The 22,978-nt window shown below is 42.4% G+C and overlaps 1 protein-coding gene, 1 long non-coding RNA gene and 3 other non-coding genes across 9 annotated transcripts; all 5 read right to left on the reverse strand.

Annotated features, from left to right (window-relative positions):
- Nucleotides 1-8,228: 8,228 nt before the first annotated feature.
- LOC100738675 (UPF0729 protein C18orf32 homolog) lies at nucleotides 8,229-16,452 on the reverse strand. Of its 4 annotated transcripts, none has more exons than XR_002344306.2 (3): nucleotides 16,298-16,452; nucleotides 11,366-11,553; nucleotides 8,229-10,224 (listed from the first exon to the last, which is right to left on the reverse strand). It is a non-coding gene; the product is annotated as a UPF0729 protein C18orf32 homolog (long non-coding RNA). The 4 variants fall into 4 exon arrangements; XR_002344319.2 differs by having other exon boundaries at nucleotides 11,366-11,556; XR_002344305.2 differs by having other exon boundaries at nucleotides 16,164-16,452.
- Nucleotides 16,453-17,769: 1,317 nt separating this feature from the next.
- Nucleotides 17,770-21,655, reverse strand: RPL17 (ribosomal protein L17). 2 transcript variants are annotated; one of them, XM_021077855.2, is made up of 7 exons: nucleotides 21,335-21,655; nucleotides 20,815-20,867; nucleotides 20,683-20,723; nucleotides 19,801-19,935; nucleotides 19,474-19,572; nucleotides 18,538-18,729; nucleotides 17,770-17,852 (listed from the first exon to the last, which is right to left on the reverse strand). In XM_021077855.2, exons 2-7 carry the CDS (start codon nucleotides 20,852-20,854, stop codon nucleotides 17,805-17,807), a joined length of 555 nt encoding a protein of 184 aa, XP_020933514.1. In that variant the 5' UTR covers nucleotides 20,855-20,867; nucleotides 21,335-21,655; the 3' UTR covers nucleotides 17,770-17,804.
- LOC146406281 (small nucleolar RNA SNORD58) lies at nucleotides 18,429-18,492 on the reverse strand. Its single transcript, XR_014832275.1, has one exon. It is a non-coding gene; the product is annotated as a small nucleolar RNA SNORD58 (small nucleolar RNA).
- On the reverse strand, nucleotides 19,667-19,732 carry LOC146406282 (small nucleolar RNA SNORD58). The gene has a single exon (XR_014832280.1). It is a non-coding gene; the product is annotated as a small nucleolar RNA SNORD58 (small nucleolar RNA).
- Nucleotides 20,539-20,603, reverse strand: LOC146406283 (small nucleolar RNA SNORD58). Its single transcript, XR_014832272.1, has one exon. It is a non-coding gene; the product is annotated as a small nucleolar RNA SNORD58 (small nucleolar RNA).
- Nucleotides 21,656-22,978: the final 1,323 nt, after the last annotated feature.

A 22,978-nucleotide genomic window follows, 5' to 3' on the forward strand; every position in this document is an offset into this window, starting at 1 on the left:
TTCCATATAGCAGGCAGAATAATGGCCATCCTGAAGATGTTCAGATCCTAATCCCCAAAACCTATGACTACATTAGGTTAAACGGCAAAGGGGAATGATTGCAGATGGCACTGAGATTACTAATCAGATGACCTTAAAATAGGGAGATTATCCTTGATTATCAGGGTGAGCTCAATCACAAAACTAAAGTAAGAGGGAGGCAAAGAAAGTGAGTCATAAATATGGCTCTGGCAGAAGATCAAGTGATTCAATGTGAGGAGCAGGTATTGTTGGCTTTGAAGATGACGAGAGACTGGGAATTCAGGAGTAGTCTCTAGAATTTGGAAAAGTCAAGGAAATAATTATGCCCTGGACTCTTCAGTAGGCAATACAGTCTATTTATTTATTTATTTATTTTGGTCTTTTTAGGGCCACACCTGCAGCAAATGAAGGTTCCCAGACTAGGCGTCCAATCAGAGCTGTAGCTGCCAGCCTATGCCACAGCCACAGCAACACCAGATCTGAGCTGTGTCTGTGACCTACACCACAGCTCATGGAAATGCCGGATCCTTAACCCAGTGAGCAAGGCCAGGGATCAAACCTGAGTCCTCATGGATGATAGTCGGGTTCATCAACCATTGAGCCACAACAGGAAGTCCTGGGGAGCAGTCTTGCTGATACCTTGATTTTAGCTCAATGAAACTGAGTCAGACATCTTACTCAAAGATATAAAATAATAAATTTGTGCTGTTTGAAGCCACTAAATTTGTGGTAATTTCTTACAGCAGCAATAGAAAATAACTACATTCAAATTTTAGAAGTATAGTTCAAGAGAAAACTTCCAAATGGCTGCCTGTGTCTCACCAACTCATTTCCAACTTGGGACTGTGCAAATATCCATGCTACTTAGAAAGTAACTGTAAAACAGAAAATGCACAAAAAAATTATACTTCACTTCCCAGCTCATTTTGGTTTGCCTATTAGGAAAACCGACTATATCCAGAAACATGTTTAGTTACACAGGAAAGCCAATCAGTGAAACTTCGAGTGAGTCATCGGAAATGTTAAAGTGTCTGAAATTTTTTGCCATCCTGTGTAACTTCCTCATCCTCCTCACTACTCAGTAAGTTGCCAGAGAGATACTTAAAACAAGGTCTGGTGCTTCTTTTTTTTTTTTTTTTTTTTCCTCTTTTTTTGTGGGGGCCACCCTGTGGCATATGGAGTTCCCAGGCCAGGGATTGAATCCAAGCTGGAGCTACAACCTACACCTCAGCTGCAGCAGTGGTAGGTCCTTAATGCACTACACTGGGCTGGAGATTGAACCCGAGTCCCTGCCGCTGCAGAGGCACCGCTGATCCTGTTGCCTCACAATGGGAGGGATTAAAATGAAATGAAGTCACTAGCATGGGCCTTAATCCAATATGACAGGTGCCCATATAAAAGGGGAAAATTTGAAAACAGACACAGACAAGGTAATTTCCAGGATATTGTACATAATTAACATTTAAAAATAAAGCTGGAGTTCTCTCGTGGCACAGTGGGTTAAGGATCCTGCATTGTCACTGAAGTGGCTTGAGTTGCTGCTGTGACACGTTTGTTCGTTTGACATGCCACAGCTAAAGCCAAAGGTTTTTTTTTTTTTTTTTCAATAGTCAATCTTTTTTTTTTTTCTTTTTTTTGTCTTTTGTTGTTGTTGTTGTTGTTGTTGCTATTTCTTGGGCCGCTCCCGTGGCATATGGAGGTTCCCAGGCTAGGGGTTGAATCGGAGCTATAGCCACCAGCCTACGCCAGAGCCACAGCAACGCAGGATCCGAGCCGCGTCTGCAACCTACACCACAGCTCACGGCAACACCAGATCCTTAACCCACTGAGCAAGGGCAAGGACCGAACCCGCAACCTCATGGTTCCTAGTCGGATTCGTTAACCACTGTGCCACGACGGGAACTCCGGTTTTTTTTTTTTTATGTTATTTTTTTTTTTTTTAGGGCTGTACCTGAGGCATATGGAAGTTCCTGGGCCAGGAGTCAAATCAGAGCTGCAGCTGCAGGCCTATACCACAGCTGCAGCAATGCCAGATCTGAGCCTCATCTTTGATCTATGCCACAGCGCACTGAAACACTGCACCCTTAACCCACTGAGTGAGGCCAGGGATCAAACCTGCATCCTCATGGACACTATGTCATGTTCTTAACCTGCTTAACACAAAGGGAACTCCAAAAATTTTTTTTAATTAAAAAAAAAAACAACTATCACTTTCAGAGTTCTCGTTGTGGCACAGTGGAAACGAATCCAACTAGGAACCATGAGGTTGCAGGTTTGATTCCTGGCCCCGTTCAGTGGGTGAAGGATTCAGCGTTGCCGTGAGCTGTGGTGTAGGTCACAGACGAGGCTGGGATCCCTTATTGCTGTGGCTCTGGTGTAGGCTGGCAGCTACAGCTCCAATTGGACCCCTGACCTGGGAACCTCCACATGCTGTAAAAAAAAAAAAAAAAATTTAAGAATAAAAAATAAATTAAAAAAAATTCACTTTGATTTGGTAGTTCCCTTGTGGTGCAACATGTTAAGGATCCCTGGTGGGCTAGATCCCTGGCCCAGGAACTTAGACATGCCATGGGTGTGGCCAAAAAAAAAATTCACTTTATTTTTTAATTGACTTGCCTATATTAAACTGAAAAATGATGTTATATCTAAATCTTCTCATATGTATATATCTGTGTAACCACCAATCACATCAAGATGGAAAACATTTCCAGCACCCTAGAAACCTCACTTGTCCTCCTTTCCAATCAGTATCCCCCAGAAGTAACCACTGTTCATACATCGTGCAACATAATTCCTTTGGAATACTTTCATTTTCACTGCTACATAGTATTCCAGTATATACATATTTCATAAATTTAGACATAAAATAATTGCTGCCTGGCTTTTGGATCCTTTAATCAGTTGAGCTAAGCAAGCTTGCCTCCGTGATTTCATTAACGAAAAATGATATTATCCCACAGTTTGAACACTGGAATTTTTGAACCCCACTTAAAGCACTATAACAAGGTTCTGTTGTGCCAATTTATTTATCCTTCCTACTTTAGGTGAATTTTCATGGTTTTTTTTTTTTTGTTGTTGTTGTTGTTGTTGTTCCAGCTATTACAGGAACAATATTTCTAAGAATATTCTGGTACATCTCCTGGTACACAGATACAGGATTTTCTCTGGTATCTAGACTCTAGAAATGGAATGGCCGGATCATAGCGTACGTGCATGCCCTCCTTTACTATAGAATTCCAAGTGCTTTCCAAAGTTGTACCAGTTTACACTCCCACCAGCAAGATATACAAACAATTCCTCTTCTTCATCTTCTCAATTCGTGATATTTAATTTTAACGATTCCAGTGTTTTCTCCTTGTGGTTTTAATTTGCATTTCCCTGCTGAAACATGTTTCCATGTTTATGATCCTTTCTTCTTCTATAAGACACACTGATTGCCTTTCTACTCCCGTCTTCTGAAATGATTTCTAATCACCCAATTTGGGATCAGAAAAAGCTATGCTGAGTAGTTCTTTAAATTTCATAATTAGAAACTCTTACGGAGTTCCTGTCGTGGCGCAGTGGTTAACGAATCCGACTAGGAACCATGAGGTTGCGGGTTCGGTCCCTGCCCTTGCTCAGTGGGCTGACGATCCGGCGTTGCTGTGAGCTATGGTGTAGGTTGCAGATGCGGCTCGGATCCAGGGTTGCTGTGGCTCTGGCGTAGGCCAGTGGCTACAGCTCCAATTTGACCCCTAGCCTGGGAACCTCCATATGCTACGGGAGCGGTCCAAAGAAATAGCAAAAAGACAAAAAAAAAAAAAAAAACAAACTCTTCAGGGTTTAAAATCAGTGAAACCGGGGACACTGATAGAGACCATGAGATTCAGATCCAAAGTGGATACCTGAGTAAGAGAAGGACGAGAATCATTGTCAGGAAGGGGGCCCAGTGCAGCAGGTGGACTTCTGAGAGGGTCCCCCTAGATTCCTGGCCCCTCAAGTACACACACCTTCTCCCAAACATCAAATACTAAACTAGGTGCTGCTGTAAAGGAACTCTGCAAATGTAATTAAGACCCTAAATTAGTTGGACTTTAATTAAAGAAAGTACCTAGGCAGGCCTGATAAAGTCACGTGAGCTCTTTAAAAGCAGAGAATTTTCTCTGCTGGTCTCAGATTAGAAGTCAAAGACAGGTGCTGCTTGTCCTGGAAGAAAGTGAACCTCCACGGTGTGAATTGCCCATGGGGGCCACATGCCAAGGAACTGTAAGCAGCCTCTAGAAGCTAAGATCAGTCCCTGACTAACTAGAAGGAAAACGGGAATTTCAGTCCTACAGCCACAAGAAAATGAATTCTGCTGGAACCAATGAACTTGGGTGCCTAGATGAGAACCACGGACCTGGCCAACATCCTGGTTTCAGCCTGGTGAAACCCTGAGTGGAGAATCCAGCCATGTCATATCCGATGACTGACCCACAGAAAATGTGAGATAAAGTGTAGTTTTAAGCCACAAAGTTTGTGGTAACTTGCTATGCAACAGTAGAAAATGAATACACCAAGAAAGTATGAAACTTGACTTGCTGAATTACGAGTCAGGGGCAGGACCTCTGTGTGTGATTGTAGATGTGCAATGTACAGACCTCAGGGCATCATTTACATTGTTGTCCATGTGAATGTTGCCCTCTGAAACTAAACTGGGCAGTGCACACTCAGTACCACCATGAACAGCTATCCTGCAGGAGATGCCACTCTCGCCCTGTTCCAGTATCTGGGCTCCTCTCTTTCTCTCTCTTTTTTTTTTTTTTTTTTCTTCCATTTAACCATTTTAGTAGAAATGATAAGATTAGGTTAGGTGTATCTGACGGTCCATACCAGCTCAATATTTGGAGTGTTTGAGTATATTTTGCAACTACTCCACCATAAACAGCCCTTCACAGTTCAAACCTTCTCAATTTAACCTCTCACTTTAAATGAGTGTGCCTATAGTCTTTGTTTCTTTCTTAAGGAGCTGTCACCATGTTACTGAATATGGCTTTAAGGATGGAACTAGCTGGTAGTTCTGTGGGGGGTGGGGGGTAAACCACAAGGGAACGTCCTTCCCCTTCTTCCTCTTGATTGTAAGTGAACCTAGGACATTTAGCTTTAGAGAGTTTAAGAGGCTTACGGTCAGGGGGTGAAAGTTCTTTTCAATCCCATCGTTGTCAAATCCATCTATTTTGTCGAATAGATCAATATACTACAGATGGTCATTTTGAGGATGTGCTGACTCACCTGTTCCTTATGGAGGCAGCTTAGTAATGAAAAAGATGCAACAAAACTCAAAACTTTCAGGCAAGCCCTGAGTTATGTGGGAAAATGAGCCTCAAGTTATTTCACAAAAAAAAAGAGGAAATGCAGGAGTTCCCATCATGGCTCAGTGGTCAACGAATCCGACTAGGAACCATGAGGTTGCGGGTTCGGTCCCTGCCCTTGCTCAGTGGGTTAAGGATCTGGTGTTGCCCTGAGCTGTGGTGTAGGTCGCAGATGCAGCTTGGATCCTGCGTGGCTGTGGCTCTGGTGTAGGCCGGTGGCTATAGCTCCGATTAGACCCCTAGCCTGGGAACCTCCATATGCCGTGGGAGCGGCCCTAGGAAAGGCAAAAAAAAAAAGAAAGAGGAAATACAGTTAAAATTAACTAAGGCAGGGAATTCCCATTGTAGTGCAGTGGAAACAAATCTAACCAGTATCCATGAGGATGCAGGTTCTCTCCCTGGCCTTGCTCAGTGGGTAGGGGATCCGGTGTTGCTGTTTAGGCTGGCAGTGGTAGCTCCAATTCGACTCCTAGCCTGGAAACTTCCATATGCCATGGGTGTGGCCCTAAAAAGAAAAAAAAATTAACCAAGGCAAAGTAAGCTATTGAAAAGAAATATGCTGGGAGTTCCTGCTGCAATGTAGCAGGTGAAGGATCCAGCATTTTCTCTGTGGTACAGTGGTTAAGGATCTAGTGTTGTCACAGCTGTGGTGTAGGTTGCCCTTCTGGCTTTATATAGCCTAGGGACTTCCATATGGCATGGGTGCAGGAAAAAAAAGTCATGCTGAAGGTAAGCAAAATCAGACTTTAAAGACAAGCCCACACTCCCTCTCTACATTTCTACTCAATTATTCCTACTAAGGTCTTACAAGGTCAGGTTGCTCTTATGGTTCTTAGGTAGTCAATATTTTAAGATAATTTTAAGAGTATGGCTATGGAATTCTTGATACTATACTTAATATAATATATATACATTCTGTGATGCTTTTCCTTCACTGTATTTCAAAGTTTTATGTGAATCAGATAAGATCATACATGAAACACCCTTGCAAGGTGCCAGGCACATGTGCTTAGCAAATGACAGCTCTTACTAGAAAAGAAACCCTGAAATATACACCGACATCTATTAGGATTGATATTTTGGGGCAAGGGAACCCTTGTGGCTACCCAATCCAGTCCAAGCACAGGTGTTTTCAAAAATCTTACATAAAAATATGGACAGAATTGTGAATTTTTCATTTCATGAAAATAAAGATATCCCTCATAAACGCATTCACACCAATGGGCTATTGTTATCCTTCATTTCATGTTACTCTTCACTCTTGGTGTCAAAAGACATTTTCTTTTATAAAATAATAGTAATAAACTGCAACCTTTTAGTATATTCCTTAGGAAAATAGAAAGTTGGCAACTGTATATCAGTCCCCTCAACTTTTTTTTTTGGTCATACCTGAAGCATGTGGAAATTCCCAGGCCAGGAGTCAAATCCACTCCACAGCAGAGACAATGCTGGATCTCTTACCCACTGCACCGCCAGGGAACTTCCCCCTTAGCTTTTTTTTTTTTCTTTTTTCTTTTTAGAGCCACACCCTCTGCATATGGAGGTTTCCAGGCTAGGGGTTGAATCAGAGCTACAGCTGCTGGCCTACACCACAGCCACAGCAATGCCAGATCCAAGCTGCATCAGCGACCCACACTACAGCTCATGGCAATGCCGGATCCTTAACCCACTGACCGAGAGCAGGTATCGAACCTCAAACCTCATGGTTCCTAGTTGAACGCGTTTCTGCTGCACCATGATGGTAACTCCCCCCTTAACTTTTTAAAGGTATTTTTTAAATAGTATGTAAAATACAATCTAGTAGGAGCCTGCTAGAAGTAGAAAAGGTCTTGAAAGACCAGTAATTCTCCAGTGGGGGATCAATTTTCAAAACATTCCACCTCAAACTCTTACAAGTATTGAATTAGAAAAACTGGCAAGTTACAGGAAAAATGTAGTAGTAAACTGGAGTTCCGTTGTGGCTCAGGGGTTAATGAACCCAACTAGTATCCATGAGGATGAAGGTTTGATCCCTAACCTCGCTCAGTTGGTCAAGGATCTGGCGCTGCCCCGAGCTGTGTAGGTCCTAGATGCGACTTGGATCTGACGTTTGCTGTGGCTGTGGCGTAGGCCAGTGTTGCTATGGCTGTTGATGTAGCTGGTGGCTACAGCTCCAATTTGACCCCTAGCCTGGGAACCTCCCTCTGCTTTGAGTGCAGCCCTAAAAAGACCAAAAAAAAAAAAAAAAAAAAAAAAAAAAAAAAAAAAAAAAAGTAGTAAACCAAGAAAGAGGAAGATATGGGATCCTGGAAGCAAGAGATCCAACACAGGAGTGGAAAAGGGAAGTGTCATGGATACCACCGTGCACGGGGCCTAGGCAAGTGTGTGGGGAGAAAACGGTTGTGAGTAACTGCAGGAAAGCAACACTTATGTGAAGGGAGACTCTCGATTGCACTACATTCACAACCTACGCAGAGAGCAGTGTTCACATGCTCATCCTATTAGTGTCCCAGTAAGACGCAGATGGCACCCTCTAGATAAAGCAGTGATCTAGATCCAGTATAACAGATTCTATCACCCCTAAGCCCAAAAAGGCAAGGAAAGGGAGAGGTTAGTGGAACTGAAAGGAGTCATGTGGATTGGTCACCTTGAGGTGCACTGTTGGCTGAGGAACACACTTGGCCTGAGGAGGCCTTAAAGGGAAGGAGCCAAGAGAATAAATACCCTGGCCTCACTCTTTTCTTCACTCTCTCCCATCTCCTGCTGCAGATCCCACTGGCTAAACTCAACAGAACCAAAGGTCACGGGAAGCCTGCTGATGTAGTCCATACAGCTTCCTTGAGCGGGTAAAGGGAGAAGAGATTTGGAAGGGCAAATGGAAGACATCTGGAGCACACATAATGATATATACACTGATTAATGATTTAACCAAAATTTACAAAAACATATTTGGAGGATATGTAGGAGAAGCAGAAAGAAGACAGTGACATCTCAACCATGACAGGATGTAAAAAATGCTCAAAGTTGATAGCTACAAAAACTGTAGTATACATGCATGGTTTAGAAATATGGAGATAAATCATAAGACAAAAGCAATAGTTAAATGAGTAAAGACTTTGGGGACTAAGGAACATTATAAGCCTTGTAATATTATTTGATTTTTTAAAATGATGCATTTAATAAAAACTAATTCTAACGACAGTTGCTAGAAGGCTACACAAGCAGCATAGCAGTTATATCTTTGGAGCTAGAATAAAGGAATGAGAGTAAAGAAAGAATATTAACGTTTCATTTAACTTGCTCTTGCATTGTTCTGCTATAAACATTGACCATTTTCATAACATAGCTTTTATTTCTTGCTTTTTAGGGCTGCGCCCGTGGCACACAAAAGTTCCCAGGCTAGGGGTCAAATCGGAGCTATAGCTGCCTGCCTAAGCCACAGCCAAAACCACACCAGACCTGAGCCATGTCCGCAACCCGCAATGCCAGATCCTTAACCCGCTGAGCAAGGCCAGGGATTGAACCTGGGACCTCATGGATGCTCCTCAGATTCGTTTCCTCTGAGCCATGACAGGAACTCCAATATAGCTTTTAATACCTTAAGAAGAAACCAATCAACTGGATGTAACTGCTAAAGGGAATTTATCTTAACCCTCAGGTGGGTTGGGGCAGAAAACCTGAAACACACTCATTAATATCAAATGAAGTCCAAGGTGGACAAATGACTTGACCAGACACAGCTTAACAGAACCTTGCTAAGACCCAGGACTTCACTGGGGACCCAAGGTGAGGAGTCCCTTCTAACTTTCTTGCTTCAGAAAGAATTAGTATCATGTAAGGATACGTCTCATCATCTTTGAAAATTTATAGATCCCTACATGAAAGTGAAGCCCAGGGATGAAAGACCATGTAGGGAGGCCCAGACAGGCAAAACTGCCCAGTCATGTTACTGCTGTCGAAAACCAATCTTTTTAGAGTGTCTTGTTCCATAACAAAATAACTGACACAATCATTTTAGAGTGTCTTCCTATGGAAAAGTAACTAAAACTGATTTAAAAAAAAAAAGAAAAAAGAAAAAAACGTTGTGTAACCATCAAGGTACTATTGCAGTATTACAATCCTGTTTTCCGATGTGGTTAAAAAACTTCCTTCTAAATATTTAAATTTTAAAAGAAAAAAAGAACCACAAGCTAAACTGAGTATTTAATACATTCTTAGAGTAGAAGGAATGCAACAATAATTATAATTTCATAATATATATTAGACATTTATGTGAAAGATGTTCCATTTTTCAAAGAAGTTTCTCCTACTAACTTTTTTCTCTCTCTTCCTTAGAGCAATAAACAGTAATTACTACTCTTACAGATAAGCTGCTCCACTGAGTTGGACAGTAATTACATCTTTGTTTCAAGTCTTATCATCTCCAAAAACTACCTTTCATTTCACTGCAGTCTCATTGCATTGTTTCACAGTAAAATTATACTCCTCAAATTTGAAGAGCCTGAATAAAAGCTAGAGGCCCAAGGATTTTTAGGTACCGATTTAGTAACAGTGTCTACTTGCACAAACCTTCTATTTATTCAGATTTTAAAAACTGCAAGAAAAGAAATCTACATTAATGAAAAAGAACTCAGGAATGAGATCATTAAATATAACTAACTACATTTTAAATACAAATACCAGGGATTTCTGATTAGTGTCAGGTAAATATCTAAACTATCTATCCCGATTCTGGTCTTAGGGAAAAAGATCAGTGACAATTATAAACAAGATGCTTCATATTATCAGGTCCATTTTTAAAACAATGAGATCCTTTGGGACAACCACTTTAGTCTTTCTTTTTATCACAGATTTCTGTTGGTCCTCTTGTTGGTAATCCATTTATGTCTGCACCCTAAAATGAAAAACCATTTTAGATATTATCACAAAAAAAGACAGACATTATAAGACACAGTCTCTTTAAAAACAAAAACTTTAGAATGAAAATACTACTTCTAGAAATGTACAGGCAGCTAAATTCATGCAATTGAACACAAAGTTGAATTTAACAAGCACCAAAGCAAAAGATAAGAGTTGTCTAACTGGTCATTAAAAAAAAAAAAAAAACCTATTAGAAAAAAATCTCCATATAATCCTACCAATTAAATCTCTTATCAAGGCTATCAATAAGTGAAACTCATATCAGCTCTTCTCATCTGTTAACTATTTACCATTACTCTTACCAACTGGAAATATTATTTAGCCTTAAAGCAAGGAGCAAATGCATAAATCAGAGAACTAAATTAAAATCTTAGTCTACAGCAACTGATAACTACTTAAATTAAAAAAACAAAAACAAACCTAGGGAGTTCCCATTGTGGCTCAGTGGTAATGAACCTAACTAGTATCCATGAGGATGAAATTTTAATCCCTGGCCTTACTCAGTGGGTTAAGGATCTGGCATTGCCCTGAGTTATGGTGTAGGTCGTAGACGGCTGGGGAAAGGCTTGGTTCCCACGTTGCTATGGCTGTGGCGCAGGCTGGCAGCTACAGCTCCAATGTGACCCCTAGCCTGGGAACTCCCATATGCTGCAGGTACGGCCCTAAAAAAAAAACCCCAAAAACCAAAAACCAAAAACACCCAAACCACTATTTTATTTTATTTTATTTTATTTTATTTGTCTTTTTGCTATTTCTTTGGGCCGCTCCTGCGGCATATGGAGGTTCCCAGGCTAGGGGTCCAATCGGAGCTGTAGCTGCCAGCCTACGCCGGAGCCACAGCAACACGGGATCCGAGCCGCGTCTGCAACCTACACCACAGCTCACGGCAACACCGGATCGTTAACCCACTGAGCAAGGGCAGGGATCGAACCCGCAACATCATGGTTCCTAGTCGGATTCGTTAACCACTGCGCCACGACGGGAACTCCCCAAACCACTATTTTAAAACAGAAGGAAATTAAGACACACTAATGAAGCTTCCCAAAGCCAAGTATTTTAACCTGACTGTACTACCCAGCCCCACTGCCTTCTTCAGGGCATTTTAATGCTCTTACCTTATAGTCCACTTTGCCTTTGTTTTTATCATTGCAGTCTCGTACAGCTTTCTTAGGCCACATACGGCTAACAAAGGGGGAGATGAGAGGGTATATATATGGTTCCAGGAATTTTTTGTAGACCCAGAGCAGAACTGGAATGACAATGCAGGGAATGCACACCATTGTCCCAGGCTCGAGATCCTCAACTGCTGGCAAATGTGAAGAAAAACCAAATTAAAGCATCACAGATTTACCTAGGTTAAGATATTTGAAAAGACTATTTCTAGATGGAAGGAAAAACTTCAATCACGTTTCATTTTTTAGCTTACTATTAAATAAAAACACTATCTGCGAGGTAATGGAATAAGAGATGGCAGACTCAAAAATATTATCGAGGGAGTTCCCCTCATGGCTCAGAGGATAACGAACCCAATTAGGATCCATGAGGATTTGAGTGCAATCCCTGGTCTCACTCAGTGGGTTAAGGATCCGGCATTGCCATGAGCTGTGGTGTAGGTCACAGATGTGGCTTGGATCCCATGTTGCTATGGCTGTGACATAGGCCAGCAACTGTAGCTCCAATTCGACCCCTGGCCTGGGAAATTCCATATGCTGTGAGTGTGGCCCTAAAACAGCAAAGGGAAAAAGAGAAAAAAAATTAAAAAATAAAGAAAACAGTATCAAGGTGCCTGCCTCCAAAGCACTCCAATCACTACTCCTCAAACATAAGTTTGATGATAAAGATGACACCAACATTGTGGGGTGCTAGGCAGTTAAGCCCTTTACATATATCAATTCCTTTAATCCTCAAAAAACCCAGTGAGGTTGGGTACCCTGACATCTTTAAAGATAAAGAAAAGGGGAGTTCCTGTTGTGGCTCAGTAGTAACGAACTCAACTAGTATACATGAGGAGATGGGTTCAATCCCTGGCCTCACTCAGTGGGTTAAGGATCCAGCACAGCTGTGAGCTGTGGTGTAGGTCACAGACTTGGCTTGGATCCTACGTTGCTGTGGCTGTGGTGTAGGCCGGCAGCTACAGTTCTGATTCAACCCCTAGCCTGGCAACTTCTATATGCCGTGGGTGAGGCGCAAAAAAAAAAAAGGGGGGGGGAGGGGGGATAAAGAAAAGGCGTCACAAAAACATTAAGGAACTTGGTAATTTTGACATATTCAGTTAAGCATTAACTCCCAGGGGCTAATCATCTTCAGGAACTGACAATATCCATCAGCCAATTTACAAGGTTTAAAGGCAAATCCTGTAACATGGAACACATTAAGATACCACTTTGGAAGACCTCTAGGCTGCAAACCTTCTGGCCTTTTCCAGGGAACATCTCTTTTGATGTATTTTCTTTTTCTTTTTTTGGCCACACCTGCAGCAAGTGGAAGTTCCTGGGCCAGAAATGGAACCTGAACTGGTGACAACACTGAATCCTTAACCCACTGAGCCACAAGGAAACTCCAGCTTTTTCTTTTTAATAGCAATTAAGGCATATCGAGTAACAAAAATTTTTATATAGCATTACTGTTGGAATAAGTAAATTATCTATTTCCAAAATTTTTCACCTAATTTTCCTTGAAATTATCTCAAATTTTTTTTTTGTAAATAAATCTTTATTTTGGACTTTATAAAAAGCAATGCAGTACCCCCAGACTGGTATTAAATGTTGTTTACAGGAGTTTCCGTCGTGGCTCAGTGGTTAACAAATCCAACTAGGAACCATGAGGTTGAGGGTTCAATCCCTGGCCTCGCTCAGTGGGTTAAAGATCCGGCGTTGCCATGAGCTGTGGTGTAGGCCGCAGATGCAGCTCGGATCCTGCGTTGCTGTGGCTCTGGCATAGGCTGGCAGCTACAGCTCTGATTAGACCCCTAGCCTGGGAACCTCCATATGCTGCAGGTGCGGCCTTGGACAAAGACCAAAAAAAAAAAAAAAAAAAAAAAAAGTTGTGTTTACAGTGCAAAATCAAAATCCATGTTTTAAATGCCAGGAATACAATGCGCTGGAATTTCTTAAAATCAGCAATTTATTGAAAAAGAACACTACTTCCACAATATATTAAACCAAAGACCTCTTAAATTTACAAGATTTTTTTTTTTTTTTTTTGTCTTTGTGCCTTTTTCTAGGGCCGCACCCATGGCACGTGGAGGCTCCCAGGCTAGGGGTCCAATCAGAGCCGTAGCCACTGGCCCACGCCAGAGCCACAGCAATGCCAGATCTGAGCCGTGTCCTCGACCCACACCACAGCTCACGGCAATGCCAGATCCCCAACCCACTGAGTGAGGCCAGGGATCAAACCTGCAACACCATGGTTCCCAGTCAGATTCGTTAACCACTGAACCATGATGGGAACTCCTTACAAGAATTTTTAATCTCGTAGCAGAGGCCTTAAAAACTAAGAAGCTTTAGAACACTGCAAAAGGCTAATAATTCATGATGTTACAGTTTCTTATTTTCAAAATATCGTACCTTAAGTAGTATTTACTTGCAAATGAGTAAGCACCACTACACTAAAGCAATTTAAAACTATTCACAATATGGAGTTCCTGTTGGTTCAGTGGGTTAAGGATGTTGTCTCTGTGAGGATGCAGATCAGATCCCTGGCCTTGCTCAGTGGGTTGCTGCAAGCTGGTGTTGCTGCCAAGCTGCAATATAAGTCTGCAGCTGAAGCTCTGATTTGACCCCTAGCCAGGGAACTTCCATATGTTGCAGATACAGCTGTAAAAAAAGAAAAAAAATTATTCACAATACAAGTGAAGAATGGCATAGATAATCCAATCCAAATGTGGCTTTGAAATGAATTATAAAAGCTATAAATAAATGAATATGTAAATATAGGAGTTCCCTGGCGGCCTACTGGTTAAGGATCTGGCCTTGTCACTGCTGTGGCCCGGGACTGATGCCTGGCCCCAGGAACTTTCCCAGAGCAGCCAATTAAAAAAAAAAAAAAAAAAAAAAAAAAGATGTAAATGTTCATCAAGAAATGACCAGCTATTTTTTTTTTTTGTCTTTTTAGGACCACACCCATGGCATATGGAGGTTCCCAGGCTAGAGGTTGAATTGGAGCTGTAGCTGCTGGCCTATACCACAGCCACAGCAATGTAGGATCCAAGCCACATCTGTGGCCTATACCACAGCTCATGGCAACGCCAGATCTTTAACCCACTGATCGGGCCAGGGATCAAACCCGTGTCCTTATGGATACTAATCAGGTTCGTTAACCACTAAGCCACGATGGGAACTCCAACCAGCTATTTTAAAAAGGAGTCATAACTGGATTCCTTAAAGCAGCCTCCTAATCAAATGAAAAAAACAATTTAAGAATTTACCAAAATATTCTGTTAAAAGTTTTATAGAACACATTCTCTGGTTGAAATAAACCAAACAAGCAGGGAGTCTTTTTCAGCATTTTTCAAAGAACCATTAGTTTTGGCTATTAGACATTTAGAGTCTGATCTAGGAGGTCTGGTTTAGGTTGTACAGGTATCACAGAATAAGAAGAATGGCTGGCAGGAGTTGCCGTCGTGGCTCTGTGGTTAATGAATCCGACTGGGAACCATGAGGTTGTGGGTTCGATCCCTGGCCTTGCTCAGTGGGTTAAGGATCTGGTGTTGCCCTGAGCTGTGGTGTAGATCGCAGACGAGGCTCAGATCCTGCGTTGCTATGGCTGTGACATAGGCTGGTGACTACAGCTCCGATTAGACCCCTAGTCTGGGAAGTTCGGAGGGGCCCTACAAAAGGCAAAAAAAGCAAAAAGAGAATGGCTGGCAGCTACCTGGATTTGATGCCTGCTTTCACCACTTCCTAGTGTTCTTGGGCAAATTATTTAACCAGTCTGTGCCTCAATTCTCTCATCCATAAAAAAAAGACAGTAAAAGTACCTATCTCACAGGGATGCAGTGTGGATTAGATAAACTGGAATATAAAACTCAAAACAGTGTCTGCACATATTAAGTACTATGTAAGTGTTGTTAGTATAAGAAAAAACCCCACCCCCAAACAGATCCAAAAGTTGTAACCTGTCCAAGGTCCACACTTTAGGTAACTAATAAATAGAGCTGGCTAAGAGCAGAATTCCTAATTCTTGTTTCCTATCTCATGCTCTTGCCTTTTCCCTTCCCAAAACAGGATCATCATGTTATTCCCCTTTCTACCAAACTGTCAACAATTAAACCCTTCCAAACGACTGGAAATGCTACCGTGAACTAGGTTAATATGACAGGTGATTCCTCCATCATAAAGATTCACGTTTTTACCTATTTGAAACTGTGTTTTAAAACAAATTCATATGTACTATTTTACCTAAATTCTCAAGAATATTAATTAGACTTAATTATGGCTTAGAAAGGTCTAGAAGGTGGCTATGATTAACTGATAAAAATCACTATCTACTCTCTTCAAGCCAATTCTCGCATTATCACAACAGAGCGAGAAAAACGTAATGAAACTGTTGGAATAGAGGAATTTCATTCGACTCAGTCCAATACAACGGAATAGGAAAAGGCGGAGGCTCCACTGGAACTCGGGCAGGAGTAGAACTAAGGCCGGACAGCCGCCTCCTATAAGTAACCTGGTCTGGCGTATCATCTCAGCGTAGACAAAGGAGAGCCGGACAGGCTGAGATAAAAATACCGAATAAAAGATAGGAGAAAGCAAAAAGGAATGGTGGTGATGGTAACACAAAAGTGATACCGACAGTTCAGGCCGAGACTGGATCCTGAAGGAAGAGGAGAGGCAGGGGGCAGGAGAGGGTGGACGAGGACAGAGAGGGAGGCAAAGGGCGAGAAGGGTACGGGAAGGGAGGGGGAGACTGTACCGTGGGGCAGGCGGGCCGCCCGGAGCCGAGGGCAGGAGAACCGCGCCGCTGGCCGGGTGCTCAACGCCGCTCCACTGAGCAGAGACCGCGGCCTCCCAACCACACAGCAGCCCCGGCCCACCCTGCCCGCTCACCGGCGACCACCAAGCCCCGGCGCCAATGACTGCGCTTCTCCAAAAAGAGACGCGGCAGGAGGTACCGCAGCCAAGCCAATGGGCACCGCAAAAGAGGTAGACAAACGGGCGCTGGCGTCAGTCGGCGGACGCGCCGGACGTAACGGAGACGTCCTGTAGAAGGCTTCCGGCGCAGCGGCAGTCGTCAGCTGTGGGCAGGCGGAAGCTCAGGGCTTTCCATGCGCCCCCACCGCCGGAACTAGATCCACGATGCTAACGTTAAGGGTAATGCTTGTGCTAGGGTCCATAACCCCTCGGAAGCTTGCTCTACTTGCTTGTGATGGCTAGACTGCTTTCCAATGCAGTTGTGGTTATGCCCCTTGCTGCAAGAGGGTCTTAAATTCAGGAGCAGGGAAATTTAACATTAAGATCAACCTCAGGTGACCTCGGGTGTTCCCATCGTGGCTGTGGCTTAGTGGAAACAAATCTGATAGTATCCACGGGATGCTGGTTTGATCCCAGGCCTCGCTCAGTGGGTTAAAGATCCCAAGTTGCTGTGAGCTGTGGTGTAGGTTGCAGATGTGACTTGAATCTGGCATTGCTGTGGCCTAGGCCAGCAGCTACAGCTCAGATTCAACCCCTAGTCTGGAAACCTCCATATGCCTTGAGTGCGGCCCTAAAAAGGTAAAAAAAAAAAGTCAGCTTCAAGCGGTATTAGCTCCCAAGAAATGCCTATACCACTTCACACTCATAGGACAGCTGTTAAGGAGCAAGAATTTGGAACCCTCACACACTGGTGCTGGGACAATAAATAGCATCCCTTTAGGAACTGTCCTGAAGTTCCTCTAATGTTCATTACCTTATGATCTAGCAAATCCACTGTTACACACCCAAGTAAAAGAACATGCCCAAAGAGAAACTTTTACAAAGTTCACAGCAACATTATTTCTAAAAAAGACTCCCATGTTTAAAATTTATACTATGAATTACAGGTACATGCTACAACCCACCCCAATCATGCTAAATGCAAGCCACAAAGGGCCCACACTGAGTTTATTAAATGTTCAGAACAGACAAATCGTCGGAATAGGTATAGCTACCCAAAGCTAAACTGGGGTGGAAGGGGTGACAGGCTAAGCCTCCTCTTGGGATAATGATAAATGCATTATGCAATGGACATACAACTGAATTAAGTTCTACTTAACAGCAAACAAGGTATTAAATCTCAACAAAGTGGGTGTAAGTTCCCATTGTTCAGTGGGTTCAGGATCCAGCATTGACACTGCTCCACAGGTTCTATCTCTAGGAACTTCTGAATGCTAAGTATGCAGCCCCCTCCCCCCCCGCAGTGGGTGGGAAAAAAAATTCAGAGATTTCTTCACAGTTCTAATTCCATTTTATGCAAGGCACCAGAAGATTCAAAACAGCATGCTTATGTAAGCTTATTTCATTTTGTGAGTGCATTTGAAACATACTAATTAAGACGTCAAAACTCTTTTACTTTTATTTGCATTTATTTTTGTGAAATTTATTCCCGGGCCATAAGTTTTTGCTTCTTCAGTTTCTTCTGGGATATCTGTGGAAAAGAAAAAACAAGACTGTTAAACTACATTATCCCCTAGAAGAGCAATTTTTCTTTCTTTCTTTCTTTTTTTTGTCTTTTTTGCTATTTCTTGGGCCGCTCTCTCGACATGTGGAGGTTCCCAGGCTAGGGGTCTAATCGGAGCTGTAGCCACCGGCCTACGCCAGAGCCACAGCAATGCGGGATCCGAGCCGTGTCTGCAACCTACACCACAGCTCACGGCAACGCCGGATCGTCAACCCACTGAACAAGGGCAGGGACCGAACCTGCAACCTCATGGTTCCTAGTCGGATTCGTTAACCACTGTGCCACGACGGGAACTCCTGAACTCAAGGGTTTTTTTTGGGGGGGGGGTATGGGGGGAAGGAGGTCAAGATACTGATAAGGAAGGTAAAGGAGCCCAGTTCTGGACATGCTACATGTCCAGTGATTACAGACATCTAGGTGGGGACACCAGCAGATAACCACACAGTTCTAATGAAGATGAATACAAATTTAGTAGTCACTACATTAGTGAAGAAACTAAATGAGACCCAAAATAAAAGTCAAAATAAAATGATTAGGTTTCTGGTTGCTCAGAATAGTTTCCTTTCATGGTTATTCCAAAGGTGTCCTAAGTTAGTCATCACAGCAACCATAAATCTAATAAAGAAAAAGTGAACACAGACAAGAAATTTACCTTTTTCTTCTGTGCAACCTCCTCTTCTGGCTTAGGAACAATCTGCTCTTTTTCAGTAAGGATCATCTCAATGTGGCAGGGAGAACTCATGTAAGGGTTGATTCGACCATGAGCTCTGTAAGTCCTACGCCGCATTTTGGGGGCTTTGTTCACCTGGATGTGCTCAATGACCAGAGAATCTACATCTAAGCCCTGAGAACAAGGGAGAGGGAACAAGATCAGGTAACACCTTAACATCGATACCACAAGTTGCATCATTCAAGTCCCTGTCTTAATAACAAATCTGAAAGGCTATTCTTAGGACTCTAAATGGCATGTTTGTTCAATCATGTTTTTTCACCTTTATTCTAGGTGACTTTCCTTAACTCTAAATATTAAACCTCAGTGCTAAATTTAAGTGGCATCCATAAAGGAGGGCGAGTACAGGATCTGGTAGTATCTTTAAGTGTTTTTCTTTTTTTAAAAAGGGCCACATCCCTGGCATATGGAAGTTCCCCGGCTGGAGGTCAAATGGAAACGACGGCTAAAGCTAAACAGACCTACATTAATTCTAGTTCTGGCCTAGATTTTCAGAAGCAAAAAAGGTAATGGATAACTTCTCAAATGGACAAGCCTATGTTTTGTTGACTACATCACTATTTTAACTTCTGAAACTTAATGTGTCTCCTCGTTATGAGTGTAAACAACAAACTACATTAATCATTACTAAGGCAATTATAATGGTTCCTTTGTAAAAGTGCGTTATATTACTGTTTATATTTAAAAATATTCCGTGAAGGGATGTATTGTACTATGAAAAAGGTCCATGTAAGAAAGCTTACCACCCTTCTTAAAATACTGAAAACAAAGAGAAAGACAGTCAAGGAAATCAAACTAGACATAGCAATTTAAACTGAATCCAAGCTTTATGTATAAAAACATTAATGTTTCAGGTACCTTAAGTTCAGCATTACTCTCTGCATTTTTAAGCATGTGCAATAAAAATTCAGCACTCTTTTTGGGCCACCGACCCTGTGTCCAGCCCCACTGTTTGGCCTAAAAATCAAACAAACAAAAAGAAAAGCAGAGACTATTAGCCACTTCCCGCAACTTAAATCAATGTTACAAGATGATTTTAACTGACATCAAGGTTGCTCAGGACATGGTTTTTTTCATGGTTAATCCAAAGGTGTCCTAAGATTTGTCATCACAGCAACCAGAAAGAGATAAAAGACACTTTCCTTTTACAATTTGTCTTTTAAAATGGCAGCTATGAATTCTCACCTGGGCACACCTACCGACTCCACCATTGTAACGACGGAATGGCACACATTGCTTCTGTAGAGTGACGTCTTTCAGATACTTGGTGGCTTTTCGAATATGCATACCCTTAATGGCCTGGGCAGTTTCACGAGTGTTCTAAATACAAATAATATAAGCTGTGAGTTAACCATAATCACAATTTTAAAACATGAAATTCTAAGATTTTCAAAATGTCAACATTGCCAACACCTACAACTTTTCCATGTTATATAATAAAATTCTGTGATCAATACAATGAAATATTACAATATAACGAAATAATGCAATTAAAAATTCTGTGATCAAGAGCTAAGGGGAGTTCCCGTCGTGGCGCAGTGGTTAACGAATCTGACTAGGAACTATGAGGTTGCAGGTTCGATCCCTGGCCTTGCTCAGTGGGTTAAGGATCCGGCGTTGCTGTGAGCTGTGGGGTCACAGCTCCGATTCGACCCCTAGCCTGGGAACCTCCATATGCTGCGGAAGCAGCCCTAGAAGAGACAAAAAGACAAAAAGACAAAAAGACAAAAAAAAAAAAAAAGCTAAGGAAGCTTGGTTTGAAGGTGGAGTCAATCACCTATGCCCTACACTGTCATCCTGTCATCTACAATGTTCCATACCTTCATCTGTACACTAGGTTCCCAAGCAGTTCTTTGGCACTTTTTCCTAATTCTGCAAATGCTAAAGCAACACACTCCTTACATGTATATGTACCAAAAGGTAGCTGCTCAGAATCAATTTATTTTCATGGTAAATCCAAAGGTGTCCTAAGAAACACATCACTGCAGCTACCTTTTCACAATGGTGACAACACTCACTAGAACTCATGGAACAACTCTTGTAGAGTATAGCTGTGGATTCACATACCTTAAAGTGAACACGAAGATTTGAACCTCTTGATTTGCATGCTAAAATACACAGAAAAAATTTGTGTTAATTTTGGGTGTCCTGTAGCCTATTACTCCAAAATAAAAAATGTTTCTTTTCTTGTTCACTTACATTTTGTGGGGTTTTCTGGGTCGAGAGAATAGCGAACCATTTTTAGAGGTCACCTGGAAGCGAGCAAACATAATGCTATCAATACATATTATAACTCATACTTTATATATGGACCCAACGCAGGCAGCTGCTCAGAGAATAGTTGCCATGACTAATCCAAAGGTGTCCAAGGAAATGCCAGTATCGCAGCCACCCTTTCTATCCAGCGTTCCATCCCCTTTGCAACTACGCTAACTACAGCAGTGCTGACACGGAGCTCAGCAGCCCTCTTTAACCCTCAAGAAGATACCGTGTGTTCCAATCCAAATCTGGATCCTTCAGGCCAAAATAACTCAATCCAACTACAACCCCCTACACGCTCCCTCTATATCTTTCCACTTTCGAGGCTCTAACCCACGTTCAGTGCCACTGAATGTGAAACACACCCAATAACTAAACAAAGCCGCGACTCGAATTGACCTTATTTCCCCAGATCTCTCCGTTCAGTCCCAAACGCCCTTCATTAGCGGCCACCACTTACCGCGAGACACTGGACCTCAGGAGTCAGCACCGACCACAAACTGCCTGTACCTCTGCCACCCCCATTCCCGCGCATCTCGCCCCTCTGCCGGCGGCAGAGGCCGGACAGCATCAGGGAGTCAAGCTGTTAACTCCGAAACGTCCCCCCAGCACGGAGGAACACCATCACTAGTTAAGAATCAGTAACCACGAAGGTCCTGTCCCCAAGAATTTCGAAATCGGTGCAGCCAAGGTCAGGATGGCAGCGATAACCGGAGGATTCACCACTCGCGAAGAAAAGACGAAGACACACTCACCTCAGGCCGCTTACTGGAAAAGAAAGACCGGAGGCTCATGGGAGAACTCAAGAGAACTCGACATCTCGCGATATTTCCAGTCAAAGGAACGAGATTTGAAGAGGGGAGGAGGGCGGAGGAAAAAGGGAGTGTGGAGTATGTTGACGAATTTCCTCCTTAGGAACTGTCTCAAAATTCTCCTTTTTTTTTGTATACAGAAAGAAAGTCATGGATTTTAAATATCAATGAATTAAAAACGTGTTTGTAATTCTAGGACAGAACCATGTATTATTAGGTATAGATGAGACATTTATTCGTCAACGTTTGTTAGTTTTGATTATGTAATTATGTGAAAGCGGTTTATAAATCGACAGTTAATAAGACACACACACAAAAAGAAGATGCAAATGCTGAGATGTAGTTATGGTAATAAGAAAATTCTCAGTATAAGAATATCACCCAATCAATTGTACAGCAAGCCATGTGAAGGATGTACTAACTGAAGGGATGTGCAATTTGTAGATCCACATCTGAGAAAGAATGTCCCTTCCTTGGAAACAAAATGCCAAGAGGAATTTTCTTCCTCACCTAGCTCTTCTTCTGGTTTATTCCCTTAGATTTATGGTAACAGTTAGCTTTAGGTCTTCTTTTTACAGCCTTAATGAATTTCTTGTAAAATGTAAATGAACTCTTTAAATTGTATTTTATATGTATTTACTTCAATCTGTTGTCTAATTCTTTTTTTTTTTTTTTTTTTTTGTCTTTTTTTTGGCATTTCTTGGGCCACTACCGCGGCATATGGAGGTTCCCAGGTTAGGGGTCGAATCGGAGCTGTGGCCACCAGTCTATGCCAGAGCCACAGCAACGCAGGATCCGAGCTGCATCTGCGGCCTACACCACAGCTCATGGCAACGCCGGATCTTTAACCCACTGAGCAAGGCCAGGGATCGAACCCACAACCTCATGGTTCCTAGTCAGATTTGTTAACCACTGCACCATGACGGGAACTCCCTCTGTTGTCTAATTCTTTTTTTTTTTTTTTTTTTTTTTTTTTTTTTTTTTTTTTTAAAGTGAATCACCCCCCCCCCCACTTTATTTTTTATTTTTTTTGTCTTTTGTCTTTTGTTGTTGTTGTTGTTGTTGTTGCTATCTCTTGGGCCGCTTCCGCGGCATATGGAGGTTCCCAGGCTAGGGGTTGAATCGGAGCTGTAGCCACCGGCCTACGCCAGAGCCACAGCAACGCGGGATCCGAGCCGCGTCTGCAACCTACACCGCAGCTCACGGCAACGCCGGATCGTTAACCCACTGAGCAAGGGCAGGGACCGAACCCGCGACCTCATGGTTCCTAGTCGGATTCGTTAACCACTGCG

This window comes from Sus scrofa, chromosome 1 (assembly GCF_054392235.1).
Source record: "Sus scrofa isolate SSC_HxYL_T2T_F1_AM1 chromosome 1, Sscrofa_HxYL_maternal_Yorkshire_Landrace_v2.0, whole genome shotgun sequence".
Taxonomy (NCBI): Eukaryota; Metazoa; Chordata; class Mammalia; order Artiodactyla; family Suidae; genus Sus; species Sus scrofa.

Excerpts from the sequence above, each read along its gene's own strand:
- RPL17 (XM_021077855.2), bottom strand. The coding sequence starts at position 20,854 with ATGGTTCGCTATTCTCTCGACCCAGAAAACCCCACAAAAT. Across the intron at positions 19,936-20,682 it reads ATCTTCGTGTTCACTTTAAG|AACACTCGTGAAACTGCCCA; the intron begins GTATGTGAATCC and ends ATTTGTATTTAG. Across the intron at positions 17,853-18,537 it reads AGGTTGCACAGAAGAAAAAG|ATATCCCAGAAGAAACTGAA; the intron begins GTAAATTTCTTG and ends TCTTTTCCACAG.